The following is a 16,902-nucleotide window of genomic DNA, read 5'->3' as shown; positions in this document are numbered from 1 at the left end:
CCGCCTAAGGGGGACAAAAAATAAACAACCTCAGTTCTTGGTCAACAACAGTGACAAGAGGCTGCGCAATTTCTGCCCAACGCTGCATAGATGCAACAGGGATCAAATGCGTACACCAGTGGGCTGAGTAGAAATGGGTTAATGCTATCATAGACTTGGGCCCCACAGAAAATAGCCCGCAAACATCACTGCACATGCAATAACCAGGGTTACAGGGCAATCTCAAAGACCGGGAAAGCAGCAGACAAGTTTCTATGGGCTATGTCAGAATGCCAGATGCAAGGGAGGGCACCGGGATGCAGGTCTCTTGTTCTCTGGTGCGCTCCCTGGGGCATTTGGTGGGCCGCTGTGAGATACAGGAAGCTGAACTAGATGGGCCTGTGGCCTGATCCAGTGGGGCTGTTCTTATGTTCTTAACTACAATTCCCAGGAAGCCTTGCAGGTCTCTTGTTATCTGGTGTGCTCCCTGGGGCATTTGGTGGGCCACTGTGAGATACAGGAAGCTGGACTAGATGGGCCTGTGGCCTGATCCAGTGGGGCTGTTCTTATGTTCTTAAACTACAATTCCCAGGAAGCCTTGCAGGTCTCTTGTTATCTGGTGTGCTCCCTGGGGCATTTGGTGGGCCGCTGTGAGATACAGGAAGCTGGACTAGATGGGCCTGTGGCCTGATCCAGTGGGGCTGTTCTGATGTTCTTAACTACAATTCCCAGGAAGCCTTGCAGGTCTCTTGTTATCTGGTGTGCTCCCTGGGGCATTTGGTGGGCCGCTGTGAGATACAGGAAGCTGGACTAGATGGGCCTGTGGCCTGATCCAGTGGGGCTGTTCTGATGTTCTTAACTACAATTCCCAGGAAGCCTTGCAGGTCTCTTGTTATCTGGTGTGCTCCCTGGGGCATTTGGTGGGCCGCTGTGAGATACAGGAAGCTGGACTAGATGGGCCTATGGCCTGATCCAGTGGGGCTGTTCTGATGTTCTTAACTACAATTCCCAGGAAGCCTTGCAGGTCTCTTGTTATCTGGTGTGCTCCCTGGGGCATTTGGTGGGCCGCTGTGAGATACAGGAAGCTGGACTAGATGGGCCTATGGCCTGATCCAGTGGGGCTGTTCTGATGTTCTTAACTACAATTCCCAGGAAGCCTTGCAGGTCTCTTGTTATCTGGTGTGCTCCCTGGGGCATTTGGTGGGCCGCTGTGAGATACAGGAAGCTGGACTAGATGGGCCTATGGCCTGATCCAGTGGGGCTGTTCTGATGTTCTTAAACTACAATTCCCAGGAAGCCTTGCAGGTCTCTTGTTATCTGGTGTGCTCCCTGGGGCATTTGGTGGGCCGCTGTGAGATACAGGAAGCTGGACTAGATGGGCCTGTGGCCTGATCCAGTGGGGCTGTTCTTATGTTCTTAAACTACAATTCCCAGGAAGCCTTGCAGGTCTCTTGTTATCTGGTGTGCTCCCTGGGGCATTTGGTGGGCCGCTGTGAGATACAGGAAGCTGGACTAGTTGGGCCTGTGGCCTGATCCAGTGGGGCTGTTCTTATGTTCTTAACTACAATTCCCAGGAAGCCTTGCAGGTCTCTTGTTATCTGGTGTGCTCCCTGGGGCATTTGGTGGGCCGCTGTGAGATACAGGAAGCTGGACTAGTTGGGCCTGTGGCCTGATCCAGTGGGGCTGTTCTTATGTTCTTAACTACAATTCCCAGGAAGCCTTGCAGGTCTCTTGTTATCTGGTGTGCTCCCTGGGGCATTTGGTGGGCCGCTGTGAGATACAGGAAGCTGAACTAGATGGGCCTGTGGCCTGATCCAGTAGGGCTGTTCTTATGTTCTTAACTACAATTCCCAGGAAGCCTTGCAGGTCTCTTGTTATCTGGTGTGCTCCCTGGGGCATTTGGTGGGCCACTGTGAGATACAAGAAGCTGGACTAGATGGGCCTGTGGCCTGATCCAGTGGGGCTGTTCTTATGTTCTTAATCTACAATTCCCAGGAAGCCTTGCAGGTCTCTTGTTATCTGGTGTGCTCCCTGGGGCATTGGGTGGGCCGCTGTGAGATACAGGAAGCTGGACTAGATGGGCCTGTGGCCTGATCCAGTGGGGCTGTTCTTATGTTCTTAATTGCACTGCTGCAACCCATGAGTTTTGGACATGGCCAAGATGCATTTTAGATGCAAAATGAGATTAGTTTGCTTCTCTGCAGGGATTTTTCCAACAGGCTTAACCCACAGCAACTAGCGAAGACATCAGCAATACACGGACGACTGAAGTGGACAGACTTATGCCATCGCTATCACCTTGGACCTCATGGTATTAATCGGGAGTAACATTCAGGAGCCTGGTGTGTCCCAAGGGTGACCAGGTGCTTGAGATTCTCCAGTCTTTTAGCACCGACTTTCATTCTTCAATGCAACTTTTTTTGCTTTTAAGTTTCCATCACAACAAACACAACCCACGGGTAGTAAGTACAGCCTACAAATACACGTTCTGTATTTGACCGTGCCGTTTCTCCCCAGGCACCGGTGTTAAAGTGTCCAATGAGTCTTTCACTGGACAGAAAGGCGGGATATAAATATCCAAAATAAATAAATAAATAAATAAAGCCTTATGGTTCTCCGGTACAGATACGAGACAGACAGCGACTCTTATGACAAAAATTCTTTATTGCGTCAAATACAAAGTCTCGCCCTTTTGTGTACAAAAGAAGTACGTGGGGTGCCCCCCCCCGACAAAGTGCTTCTTCACAAGTAAGCTGGTTTGAATTGGGAAAGGCTCCCCCTTTAGCACCATTCAGGAAGCTAAATTGGCCGAACAATTTAAGGCACAGCGGTTCCAAGATCTTGCCAACAAGCAAAATTTCTAGTTTCATTAATAAGCACCAAATTTGGATGTGAACGCAAGGGGAGGACTTGAGACATGATGGGATTGAGATTCTCTCCCCCCTGCCGAATTTAAAAAAAAAAAAACCCTATTGGTTTTCCTTTGTCTTTAAAAAAATCCTTTAAAAATTACACAATATGGCATGATTTATCCAACACATGCTGACAGTATCTGATCCGACAACAAAGAAAATGTATTAAATTCCAAGTTTGTTCTTAGATTAGTCGCTATGGAAAACATCCAGCATTGATCGTTAAGTTAATTCACCAATATAAATACACTGTATAGTGCTACAGTCACAAAAATACATTCAAAATCTTCCTTGCTAAATGGAATGTGTGATTTATTTTTCCCTTCCTCCTCCGTTGCTCAGTAGAGTTTGTAAATTGTAATGCAGTTAAAAATACATGTTTCTAGTTAAAAAAAATGCAACCGGGTAATCCCAGAGCGATACTCACGCACAAAAATTAAGTTAAAAGAACTGAGAAATACTCGTGTCTTAGTAGCGCTTGGTTAATTTCCTACAGAGTAACAAAAAATGTTTTTAACTACAACCTCTGGGCAGAAGAGCGAGAGGGACCCTGAAAAAGGGCTCATGTGTCCAGCTGTGGCTGGTTTCAGATCTGGTCCCATTTGTTTATAAACAAAACACTTCAGCTACTGTGATTTGCAATTATTTACGACAGGCACAAGACTGGTCCAGTCTGGGCTGATGTCAGCCAAAGGGGTTCCTGGCCTCAGTAACAGATGGCCTTGGGCTGGCAAGAAGGACACGTGGCATTCAAGGAAACTGGCTTAAGTCTTGCTTATCCTCGACACCCATATATATATTTTACAAGGGTCTAGCTTGGAGATTTCTAAACTATCAAGGGGTCTGACTGCATCATTTAACCCCCTCTTCCAGCACTACTTCATTTTGCATCCAGAAAATGTATGGGAACCTTAAGAAACTTCACCGCTCTCTGAGGGTCACACCCCAAAGAGCACTTCTTTATCCCCCTCGTCGGCGTTCCTTCTGCACACCGAAATCTCACTCCAAACCCTTTCTTGCAACTACTGACAGCATGTGCATGCGTGGCGTGTGGGAAAGTGAGGCGTGCTCTGTGGATTTAGATGTTTTATGAGCAGAAGTGGCTCGTGAAACTGTTTTCTGGTAAGGGCTCTTCCTCCTCCGGGACCAACAGATCCACTTCCAAGCAAGGTCCCTCACCAACCACCCGCCAGCGAACATCACTTAACTCCATCGCTCTCCGACTTCTCAGTGCCATCCCAGTGCTTGATTCGATACCGCCTTCCAATTACCCCTGGTCAAGATGCCATCGACTGCACCCTTCAAAAGGCAACGGGGAACTTCCTCAAGCACAGATCCCGAGCCCAGAGAGGTGTGCAAACTGAATATGAAACTTCAGGTCTATGGCCCACCTGCCCTCACACCCCTGGCCGAAGGGGAAGGAAACTGATAACCTCTTCGGCTGAAATTCAGACAGGTCTAGGCAGTTATAAGCTAGAAAATCTAACACATATGGAGTGTGTTATTACACAAACCATAGAAACTGCACAAGCTAATACTGGTGCTATGACACGTGCGGTTGGATGGCCGTCACCTGCGCCTTGTAAGGTTTCAACGGCATTGAACCATCTCTGCCTGCAGAGCTCCTCCAGCAGACCATCCAAGAACTGCTTAGTGGGAAAAAAAAACTTAGAAGGAGGGTCAAGATCTTTTGACAAACTTGCCACCTGCCTTTTCAAAGCATTCCTCCAGTTTATGACAGGCTAGGCTGCAATCCTAACCTCACTTTCCTGGGAGTAAGTCCCATTGAACATAACAGGACTTACTTCTGAGTAGACCTGTTTAGGACTGTGCCCTTAGTCTGCTACACACGCTGCATTGGTCCACAGAACCCAAGAGATCAAACTGAAGGCCCTTTTGGGGATGGGAAGGCAGGTATAAACCCCCCAGAGAAAATAAAAGTAACACAACATCATTAGGCAACTGCTCCAGCCCTCCTTCTCATGGCGCATGAAGGATGTGGGGCCAGGCAAGGTTGGTTGTGTGTTATTGGCAAGGCTGGTCTCACACAGCTACCCGCATCAATGGCTTCCGACCAAGCCTTCTCCAAGAAGGGACAAAAATAGGAAACATTTTTAAAGCACGTTTGATCAGGACAGCTCTGAGGCCAGGATAAAAATCACTCTGCGCTGCCACGGCCTCTTCAAACGTTAAAGAACAACAGTATCTCAATTGACACAGTCAGCAGGAGAGAGCGCTGCGCTTTTGCGGGCTCTCTTGTGGAGGGCGGTTCCACTGGCTCACAGATGCCCCTTCCGCTCATGTCACGGAGTTCTTCTTCTTCCGGAACGGAGACTTCAGTCTCTTCCACACGCTGGTGCGGGGCCGAGATTTCTTCCCCAGCGTCATCACCGCTTCCTTCTCCTTCCTCCGGATTTCTCGCACCAACGCGTGAAACACGTCGTCGATGTAGTAGCGGAAGGCGGCCGACGTTTCGAAGAAAGGGCAGCTGAACTCCCGCGCCAGGGCTAGGCCTTCTTCCTTGGAGACCTTGCAACAAGAAAACAAGTCCATCAGCACACCAGCCTTGCCTTTAGCCTGCGGACCTCTTCTCTTGCGCTGTTCAACTTGTTGCCCGAAAATTCCTGGAACTGCTCTGCCCGCTTTCTGCCCTCATTCACAAAGCCCATCTTTAGGCCAGTGGTTCTCAAACTTCTTCGCACCAGGGCCCACTTTTTAGGACGACAACCTGTCAGGGCCCTCCAGAAGTGATGTCATTAAACGGTTAGTGATGTCACCGCTGGAAGCGACATCAACCTCGGCTTCAAACCTGAGCCGCAATCAGCCAAAGGTCCCGTGAAACAGTGCGCTTGTGCTCTTATTTTGCATAGCTGGGAATTCAAATATTCCAGCTCGGAAATCAAAGCAGAAGTCAGACTTGGGTCCTTCACCAACCTCTCCCCCTTTCCAGCATCTATTCAGGGCAAAGCACCAGGCATTTCTGCCCAGCAGCTCTTGTGTTTTCAGTTCTGTATTTTCAATGCCGGCTGAGCTAGGTGCCGTGTGACCCACCTAGTGAGCCCCAACCCACAGTTTGAGAACACTGCTCTAAAGAAAACAGCAGCGGCAGTACAACTGTAGCCCAGTTTTGGGCCTTGACCGACCTTCTGCATTCCTCAACAGCTGCCTGCCTCCCACTGACTCAAAAGCAAGCAAAGGACATAAGATAGGCATCACTTAACTGAAGGCCCTCTTGGATTGCAGGGACACAGATGAGTAATCCAAAAACATCACACCGTTTTCCCACACCCCCTTTACTTCTTCGTTTCCACATCACGGGGGGGGGGGGGGAGAGAATATTGTCTCAGCCACGATAATACAATGGTTAGAATTCCGCTCAGCATTCTCTTACCTGTCTCAGCTGAGTCAGGTCAGACTTGTTCCCCACAAGAACCACTGGGGTCTCATCTGTGCGCCGGACGCGGTAAATAAGCTGCTTAAACTCACGGACTTCGTTGAAGCTTCGGCGGTCCGTGATGGAGTAACAGATAATAAACCCCTCACCCGCCCTCATGTACTGGTCTCTCATGGCAGTAAATTCCGCCTAAGGGGGACAAAAAATAAACAACCTCAGTTCTTGGTCAACAACAGTGACAAGAGGCTGCGCAATTTCTGCCCAACGCTGCATAGATGCAACAGGGATCAAATGCGTACACCAGTGGGCTGAGTAGAAATGGGTTAATGCTATCATAGACTTGGGCCCCACAGAAAATAGCCCGCAAACATCACTGCACATGCAATAACCAGGGTTACAGGGCAATCTCAAAGACCGGGAAAGCAGCAGACAAGTTTCTATGGGCTATGTCAGAATGCCAGATGCAAGGGAGGGCACCGGGATGCAGGTCTCTTGTTCTCTGGTGCGCTCCCTGGGGCATTTGGTGGGCCGCTGTGAGATACAGGAAGCTGAACTAGATGGGCCTGTGGCCTGATCCAGTGGGGCTGTTCTTATGTTCTTAACTACAATTCCCAGGAAGCCTTGCAGGTCTCTTGTTATCTGGTGTGCTCCCTGGGGCATTTGGTGGGCCACTGTGAGATACAGGAAGCTGGACTAGATGGGCCTGTGGCCTGATCCAGTGGGGCTGTTCTTATGTTCTTAAACTACAATTCCCAGGAAGCCTTGCAGGTCTCTTGTTATCTGGTGTGCTCCCTGGGGCATTTGGTGGGCCGCTGTGAGATACAGGAAGCTGGACTAGATGGGCCTGTGGCCTGATCCAGTGGGGCTGTTCTGATGTTCTTAACTACAATTCCCAGGAAGCCTTGCAGGTCTCTTGTTATCTGGTGTGCTCCCTGGGGCATTTGGTGGGCCGCTGTGAGATACAGGAAGCTGGACTAGATGGGCCTGTGGCCTGATCCAGTGGGGCTGTTCTGATGTTCTTAACTACAATTCCCAGGAAGCCTTGCAGGTCTCTTGTTATCTGGTGTGCTCCCTGGGGCATTTGGTGGGCCGCTGTGAGATACAGGAAGCTGGACTAGATGGGCCTATGGCCTGATCCAGTGGGGCTGTTCTGATGTTCTTAACTACAATTCCCAGGAAGCCTTGCAGGTCTCTTGTTATCTGGTGTGCTCCCTGGGGCATTTGGTGGGCCGCTGTGAGATACAGGAAGCTGGACTAGATGGGCCTATGGCCTGATCCAGTGGGGCTGTTCTGATGTTCTTAACTACAATTCCCAGGAAGCCTTGCAGGTCTCTTGTTATCTGGTGTGCTCCCTGGGGCATTTGGTGGGCCGCTGTGAGATACAGGAAGCTGGACTAGATGGGCCTATGGCCTGATCCAGTGGGGCTGTTCTGATGTTCTTAAACTACAATTCCCAGGAAGCCTTGCAGGTCTCTTGTTATCTGGTGTGCTCCCTGGGGCATTTGGTGGGCCGCTGTGAGATACAGGAAGCTGGACTAGATGGGCCTGTGGCCTGATCCAGTGGGGCTGTTCTTATGTTCTTAAACTACAATTCCCAGGAAGCCTTGCAGGTCTCTTGTTATCTGGTGTGCTCCCTGGGGCATTTGGTGGGCCGCTGTGAGATACAGGAAGCTGGACTAGTTGGGCCTGTGGCCTGATCCAGTGGGGCTGTTCTTATGTTCTTAACTACAATTCCCAGGAAGCCTTGCAGGTCTCTTGTTATCTGGTGTGCTCCCTGGGGCATTTGGTGGGCCGCTGTGAGATACAGGAAGCTGGACTAGTTGGGCCTGTGGCCTGATCCAGTGGGGCTGTTCTTATGTTCTTAACTACAATTCCCAGGAAGCCTTGCAGGTCTCTTGTTATCTGGTGTGCTCCCTGGGGCATTTGGTGGGCCGCTGTGAGATACAGGAAGCTGAACTAGATGGGCCTGTGGCCTGATCCAGTAGGGCTGTTCTTATGTTCTTAACTACAATTCCCAGGAAGCCTTGCAGGTCTCTTGTTATCTGGTGTGCTCCCTGGGGCATTTGGTGGGCCACTGTGAGATACAAGAAGCTGGACTAGATGGGCCTGTGGCCTGATCCAGTGGGGCTGTTCTTATGTTCTTAATCTACAATTCCCAGGAAGCCTTGCAGGTCTCTTGTTATCTGGTGTGCTCCCTGGGGCATTGGGTGGGCCGCTGTGAGATACAGGAAGCTGGACTAGATGGGCCTATGGCCTGATCCAGTGGGGCTGTTCTTATGTTCTTAACTACAATTCCCAGGAAGCCTTGCGGGTCTCTTGTTATCTGGTGTGCTCCCTGGGGCATTTGGTGGGCCGCTGTGAGATACAGGAAGCTGGACTAGATGGGCCTGTGGCCTGATCCAGTGGGGCTGTTCTTATGTTCTTAGCTACAATTCCCAGGAAGCCTTGCAGGTCTCTTGTTATCTGGTGTGCTCCCTGGGGCATTTGGTGGGCCGCTGTGAGATACAGGAAGCTGGACTAGATGGGCCTATGGCCTGCTCCGGTGGGGCTGTTCTTATGTCCAGTGGCAGCACATGCAACCACAGCCATTACCCATTCACACCCCAGTCCAATATGTAGGAGTGTTAGAAAACAGACTTATTTTTTCACAGATTGGGTTTTTTTTTATGCTTTGTTCACAAAAATGAGAAGTGCAGAAAGTGGTGTTGTTTTGCAAAACTCCCCCACCAAGCTTCACCAAGAGGACCTATGCCTGCTGTAAGCTAATTAGCTCCCTAATTACACTGCAGCACTGCTGGACCCCACCACCAGGGTAGCCACCTGTTCAACCTGCAGAGGTCCTCCCCTCTCCGGCCAGCAGCTTCTCAAGCCACCGCCACCACACCTTGGTCCTCAGAAGGTCTTGAGAGTGGCAGCCACACAACAGTCACCAGTGTCTCCAGCAGTCCCCATTCCAGGATCCTCAGAAGTCCCTTTGCTCATCTGTCCACTGGTCAGCCGGCAGGTCCAGCAGCCCATCAGCTAGTCCATTAACCCACCAGTTTAGTTCTCTCTCCTCCAAGCGCCTTCCTTCTACTACCCACCAACCTACAGGTGCTGCTTTTATCCCTTAAAAGACCTGGTTGCCTCTAACAGCTGCAGATGTGCAGCACACCCTCTGCTAGATAGAGTCCTGGGGTTAACCGCATGCTTGCCTGCCTGAGCTAGGGGCCACTGTTGACACCACACCTCCTATCTCCAAAGATCTTGGACATTTCCATTACTAGGTGCTTTTTATTCTGTTATCACCAAAAAAAGCCACACCTCCGACTATAACAAGATAACGTCTACAAAAAAAACTTCGTTTGCTCAACACGTATGCCACGTTTTTGTGTACCTGGCCGGCCGTGTCCAAGATATCCAGGTTGGCAGGTTCGTCATCAATCCGTATTCGGATCTTGTAGGCGTCCTCTGCAGGGAGAGAAAGAGAGGGGTGCTTGTTAACAACCGAGCCACGTGCTAGGAAGGCAAACCTTCAACTCAGTTTGCAAGGCACCCCCCCCCCCAAAAGGATGGACTGGCTCCGTTTCTCCAAAGGTTGCTTTCCTTTTCAAAGTCACACATGGGCCTGCGCTGATGTTGGTGACTGAGGACACAGGGAACATCTAGCTGTGGCTCAAACAACAGGCAGCTCTTAGTACAGCTAACCAAAATATTAAGCTAGTTGAAAGCAGAGGTTACCCTGGGCGACCACGGCTTTGCCAGGCCCCGTCTGGCCTCGTTGAACATCAACTGGGCCACCTCTTGCCACCTTCGGACCCAACACGTCTCTTGAAGGTGCCTGAAGGCAATGACTTCTATGCAGCTCTGTAGCTCTTCCAAGCAGCAATCCCCCACTTTCGGCAGCGGGGGGGTCACGGCCAAGATGGCCAGACCCGCTGACCACCTTCAGGACCACAACATGTCAGCTCTGCAGTGAACACTTTCAGCAGCTGGAAGCCGCGCCAGCCCACCCCAGAGCTGCCCCACAGCTCGCAGCACAGATCAAAAGAGCGTCTCCAACTCCAGAGCTGGAAATAGCTCCAGGTTGCAGATGAGCTTCTGTTCCCTCTTCCCCTTTTATGTGTTTGCAATGTTTAACAGACACATGTTGAGCACTGGCTGTTGGTGGCTTCTTGTGTTCCCAGCTCTGATGTTTAGTCAGCTGCACTGCACCTGTAACTAGGGGAGGCTCCAAGCTGCGGACCGAGCATGAAACTGGTTGCACAGCCTTGCCACCAAAGCCAGCAGGAGAAGCCACCCAGGCCTATAAGCTCCCCGCTGAAAGCAGAAATGTCCCCATACCTACCGGCGTGTTGCCCTACTGCCGTCAAAAATAAGAAGTCCCACTTCTCTCTCACTAACAGCCCAATCCTATCCACACTTTCCAGTGATTGCCATTAATTTAAATACGAAGTGGCTGGCAAACAGGCGATAGCGAGAAGCAAAGCTCCTTATACCATGACTGGAGCTTCCCTGCTTTGAAGAACTGGGGCTTCCAGCAACCCCACAGACTGACTCACCAATGGTGGGGTCGTGATCCTCGGGGAAGCGATGGCTGATGAACTGCATGGTCATGGCTGAAAGAGATAAACGAGACCAGATATGAATACGCCGCGAGAAAGAGCGGGTAGTGTGCAAGTCGAGAGGTGGGGCTTGTGCTATGGGGATGACCTCAATCACCCAGCCCTCAGCTCTTGAGAGAAAGGATTTGAGGCAACCAGACAAATATGGGGGAAGCGAGAAAGTAGGGAGGGGAGAGGGATTCGCCCCATGTAAGGGGCGAATGTAAGGTGTAAGGTTTCCTTCATCGATGGAGGAATGCTGGCCACAACAGGAAACTGCCCTATCTGCTGTGTGTCGGTATAAGAAACAGGCCCAGATTTAGAGTGACCCCCATTTTCTGGCTCAGTTCCACACCCCAGCGCCGCTACTCTCTCCCACCATCCCACCCACCCACTCCACATCCTGTGAGAGTGCTGACAATTCCCCCTTCCCCTGGAAAACTACATCCTCATGTGAGCAAACATTTGCAGGTGCAGGGCAGATCAAGGGTGAGATTGAGCCTTGCCTCCCCACTTCAAGTACGGGGGACAGGGTATTGCAAAGAACCAGGGAGGAAGGGGACTGTTGTGGACCTCATAAGCTATATGGAGGGGTCTCCCCGCACAAGCTATATAGGGGGGTCTCCCTGCACTTTCCACATCCTACCTCCTTGCAGTTGAAGCAAGAGAAAAGTGCCTGCTTGCCTAGAATATTCTGATCAGTTCCTAAGAAATTTTTCCCCCCAGTTCTGCCCTCCAAATGAGTGGGGGGGGGGGAGTATTCCCTACTCTCTCTCACCACCCCACACATCCATTGCACTTCTATACCAACAAAAGCCTCTCTCACACCCTGATTTCCATACTACACCCAGTCACACCCTTCCCTTTCCACAGGTTTCCCTGTTAGAAGTGGCTGGTATTCAGCACCTCTCATGCAGGAAGGGGACTGTATCACCTGCTAAGTGACAGAGCCCCCCACCTCTCATCCAGAAAGGTCTCAGGTTCAAACCCTGGCACTGTGTTGGGCTGGGAAAAAAACCTGTCTGACATCCTGGAAAGCCATTGCCAATCAGTGCTTGACAAGGCAGAGCTCAAAACTGTACAAAGAACCATGGCATCCCAGGGAGAGAGCTCTCTGACCCCAAAGACATGCCATTGCCTGTATCATCCTGCCAAGATCTAAGAAGAACATTGCCATGTTATCAGTTCCAGGTGGGTGCTAAACCCAGGCACCAACAAATCCGCCTGCCAGACTTGGCAAGCAAGGCTGGAACCTCTCTGAAAGCTGCATTCTGAGCCCCACTGTGCATCTTGGAGAACTCTGCAGGAAGACGGGAGGCTGGCGGCGCCCACAATAATTACTGCTAGCAAGCCAGGTTTAAATTTGGGGGCACCTGGCTAAAACCATCACTTGCATGGACTCGCTGCTCTTTCGGATTTAGACTAAAACCCAGAGTCATTACCCCAGCATCCTGTCTCCACCAGCCAGGCCCTCTAAGAAGCCCACAAACTGGGCATGAGTTGGAGACTACTCATCTTCAGGCGGCCTGCCTCTGAACATGGAGGCCCCATTTCTAGCTATCAAAATCAATCGATTGGTTCCTAGGAAACCACACGTGTTTCCAAGGCTGGAAAGCCAAATGCCAAGAGGAAACGTGCAAGACAGCACCCAAAAACAAACCATCACCCCTCTTTTTGGTCCAGCATTCGTTAAGTAGAGCCATACTGCCACTGAACATGGAGGCTCTATCTACCCACCCTAGCTAACGCTAGCTGAGACAGGGCCCAGCTCTGCTCTGCGAATCTGAATTGGCCTTTTTGTTTCTTAATAGACAGCTAAGGAAAGAATGGGAACTCAGAGGTAGAGTTCAATGACCCCAATCTCTAGCTCAGTGTTTCTCAAACTGTGGGTCGGGACCCACTAGGTGGGTCGTGAGCCAAATTGGTCGTGAGCCCATTTCAGGTGGGTCCCCATTCATTCCACATTATATCTTTAATATAGTAGACTTGATGCTACCAGGGGATGTGACTGCATTTGGGGAAATGCGGCAGATCTCCACTTTTAACAGGCTACTGCGTATATGCTTTTAAGGTCATGACATCACTTCCGGTGGGTCCTGACAGATTTTCATTCTGAAACGTGGGTCCTGGTGCTAAAGGCTGGAGAACCACTGATCTAGCTGAAGAGAGCAAAGGCTGGGGGAAAAAGGTTTGAGTGCAATTGAACTCAAGGTTCAATTGAAAAACCTGGGACGGTATCCTCAGCTGTCATGTACTGCATTGAAATGACTGCATAAATTATCACATGTCACGCACACAATTATTGCAAGATAATGTTTAAAAGCCTGCCCAGGACCTTGAAGAGCCCTGGCTACTGCTGGGGTGGAAGGTCTGGTGGTCTGACTCAGCATAAGGAAGACTTGTACTTATTTATTTTGCAATTCATTTAAATATATATATATATACACACACACACACCCTTTGTCACTGAAAGCAACTGACAACACTCAACCACAACGCCAGCCAAAAAATTAGAACAACCCTTGAGACGAAGCGCCTATTTTTAATTTTTGGGGAAAGTGCCCCACCATTGTAGTAAGAGAAAACACACACAGGCAGAAGCCTTAAGATAAAGTAAAATAAAGGAAAAGCTATCAAAGGCATATTCGTCTTATAAAAAGGAATTAATTGAGGATTTCCTTTTTATAAGAGCTGCCTTGAGGGCCCTTAAGCAGGTTATGTATGTATGGATAGATATCAAAGGAAGGGATAGATGAGAGGGAGAGAGAGAGAACAATGAGAGTAAACAGGACTTAATCCTAGGTAGGATTGCAGCCTAAGATTGTTAAAAATTTCCCTGCTTGATGATGTCACTTCCGATCATGACATCACCTCTCGTGGGTCCCGACAGATTCTCAATCTCAAAAGTGGGTACCAGTGTTAAAAGTATGAGAACCACCGATATATATATATATATATATATATGGTAATCTCAGGATTGGTCACCTCTGCATCTTGTGGCAGGGGGTTCCTCAAGTCAATCCCCACTCCACTCAGGACAACACCCTGCAGCAAGGAGTTCCACACTTTAACCCACTCCCTAACAACACCTGTTAGCTGCAAGGGCAGTGCATAAGCATGCAAAGCAGTGCATAGACATGCAATGGCACAACCCCAACAGGAGGCTGGTGGGCGTGGTGGCAGGGGGTTCCACAGATCAACCCCGCTCCTTATCTGCAAGCAGCAGCCTTCATACGGTAAATGCCCCTCCCTAGATCTTGTGGCAGGGAGTTCCACAGTCCAACCCTGCTCCCCAACAATAATATCTGCAAGCAACAGCCTCCAACCGATAAATGCCAGCACACCTCGCGGCAGGGAGTTCCACAGATCAACCCTGCGCCTCCTCTGCAAGCAGCGGCCTCAGAGCCCAGGTCTTGTGGCAGGGAGTTCCGCAGGTGAGGCCCCGCCCACCGCCCCCACGTACCGCTCTTGCCGACGCCGCCCGCGCCCAGCATCACCAGCTTGTACTCCCGGGACTGCCCCGGGGGCGCCGCAGCCCCGGCCCCGCCCGCAGGACCCCGCGGCCCGCCCGGCTCCATCGCCCGCTCAGAGCCGCTTCCTCCTCCTCCCGCCCACCGCGCACAAAATGGCCGCGCTCCGGCTCGTTTCGCCGCCTCAGGAGGGGGCGGGGCCGCAATGGGCGAGGCCACGCCCCTCCCGCCGTCGCCACGCCTCCTTCCCAAAGAGACCAAGGCGCTGAGAGCCGCATGAGGCCATCCAACACTTCCGGCACTCAAGCAGACCCCCATGCACAGCATGCAGTGTTTCTCAAACTGTGGGTCGGGGCACACTAGGTGGGTCGCGGGCCCGTTCGAGGTGCGTCCCCATTCATTCCAGAGCGCATTTCTCTTTTAATCGATGCACCCAGGGGATATGGCTCCATCTGGGGGAAGGTCACAGACCTGTACTTTGAACAGGCTACTGGGGGTTGGGACTCACTAGGTGGGTCGTGAGTCAATTTCAGGTGGGTCCCCATTCATTCCAATGTGTATTTTATTTTTAATCCATTAGGCTTAAAAAACCTATAAGCCAAAAGTTAGAAGTACAGATCTGACACATTTCCCCAAATGCAGCCACACACCATCAAGCCTGATAGATTAAAACTAAAAGACTCATTCCAATGAATGGGGACCCAGATTAAAACTAAAAGACTCATTCCAATGAATGGGGACCCACCTGAAATTGACTCACCACCCACTTAGTGAGTCCCAACCCACAGTATGAGAAACACTGCTCTATGTGACTGGGTGCTTATTCAAAGCGATACCGCAAGTTTTAGCTGAGCGCAGGCCCAATTTCTCTTAACTCTAGGAGGCCATGCTCCCACAGACCCAACAGCGCGTGTGTTAACCTGGGAGGCAAAGTTCCTTCTGCGCATGCGCAGATTCAGATCTGTTTGGGTATCTCTGGATTTTTCCCACGCTTGTGCTCCCAAAGCCTCATTCCTTGTGCATCCCGAGGATGCAAGAATGAGCAGGGGCTGGGAGGAGCTTCCCTGAAAGCCAAGTCCAAACACACTTGGGGCTTTTTTAGGGTTTAGAAGCATTTAGGACAGTGGTTCCCAAACTTTTCAGCACCAGGACCCACCCCCATTGTACCAAGACCCACCTAGGTTTAGCAAAAGGAGACCTAGAAAGAAACAGTATTTTATTTACAATAATAACCAGGAAAAAGACCCTCAAACTTTATCACTCTACACCCCCTTGCAAACTGCAGCTCAGCAACTTGCAGGGCAGTTAGCAGCTATCTTGCAAACTGCAGGAGCTGAGCTCTAATGAGCAGCTACACTATATGATTTTTCAATCACTTCAGGGCTTAAGGCAATTAGTTACCTGATCTTTCTGCCACCCTTGGGTGACGCACCAAAAATCAGGTCACGATCCACCAGTGGGTCCTGACCCACAGTTTGGGAACCACTAATGTAGAATATTTATATACACCAACACCAATGAAGGTCTCGAGGCAAGTTAGCAGAGCAAAAGCAATGAGAAAAAGGATCCTTGCCCCAAAAGCATTTTTAAAAGGCACCATTTTACAAATCCTGGTTGCCTTGCTACAGTTGCCAAAGCCACCCAGAATTGACTTGGAGACGCCAAGAATCAGCATCTAGGGAGACTCCTGGAAGGAATCCTAGGGATTTAAACAGATTCAGAAATTCCCAACGTTTACATTGGGGGGGGGGGGAGAGAGACCACTGGAATAGTTTCCCTGAAGTATAGTTGCCCTGAAGTTGTTGGCAACCTTCAGTCTCGAAAGACTCTGGTATCGCGCTCTGAAAGGTGGTTCTGGAACAGCGTCTAGTGTGGCTGAAAAGGCCGATTCGGGAGTGACAATCCCTTCCACACTGGGAGCAAGTGCAGTCTGTCCCTGGTCTGTCTCCCTGGCTGTGGGCCTTCCTTCTTTGCCTCTTAGCCTCAGTCTGTTGGCCAAGTGTCTCTTCAAACTGGGAAAGGCCATGCTGCACAGCCTGCCTCCAAGCGGGCCGCTCAGAGGCCAGGGTTTCCCACCTGTTGAGGTCCACTCCTAAGGCCTTCAGATCCCTCCTGCAGATCCCTAACCCTAAGGTTAGGGTCCTATTGCTGTCCTATACACAACTGTCAAGGGGAAGATCCTTTGTCTTCTTTGTGAGCATTGGTCTAGTCCAGGGTTGCCCAAACCCCGGCCCTGGAGCCACTTGCGGCCCTCGAGGCCTCTCAATGCGGCCCTCAGGGAGCCCCCAGTCTCCAATGAGCCTCTGGAGATTTGCTGGAGCCCACAGTGGCCTAACACAACTGCTCTCAGCCTGACGGCAACTGTTTGACGCCTCAAACTGTTTGATGCACGAACTGTGGATGAGGGCTCCCTTCACTGCTTGTTGTTTCAGGCCTGTGATGCAGTAGCGGCAGCAAAGGAAAAGCCAGCCTTGCTTTGTGCAAGGCCTGTTATAGGCCTTGAGCAATTCAAGACCTTCATTCATTCATATAAGTGCCATCTTTAATATATTCATTTATGTAAA

The 16,902-nt window shown here is 50.5% G+C and overlaps 1 protein-coding gene across 1 annotated transcript; it reads right to left on the bottom strand.

The window, feature by feature from the left end:
* Positions 1 to 2,625: 2,625 nt before the first annotated feature.
* Positions 2,626 to 14,451, bottom strand: RIT1 (Ras like without CAAX 1). Its single transcript, XM_066610152.1, has 5 exons — positions 14,332 to 14,451; positions 10,827 to 10,883; positions 9,662 to 9,735; positions 6,283 to 6,474; positions 2,626 to 5,420 (listed from the first exon to the last, which is right to left on the bottom strand). Exons 1-5 carry the CDS (start codon positions 14,444 to 14,446, stop codon positions 5,190 to 5,192), a joined length of 669 nt encoding a protein of 222 aa, XP_066466249.1. The 5' UTR covers positions 14,447 to 14,451; the 3' UTR covers positions 2,626 to 5,189.
* Between the last annotated feature and the right edge of the window lie 2,451 nt (positions 14,452 to 16,902).

This window comes from Tiliqua scincoides, chromosome 15, assembly GCF_035046505.1.
Source record: "Tiliqua scincoides isolate rTilSci1 chromosome 15, rTilSci1.hap2, whole genome shotgun sequence".
Lineage (NCBI taxonomy): Eukaryota > Metazoa > Chordata > Lepidosauria > Squamata > Scincidae > Tiliqua > Tiliqua scincoides.
This window is presented reverse-complemented; position numbering and strand designations above follow the sequence as displayed.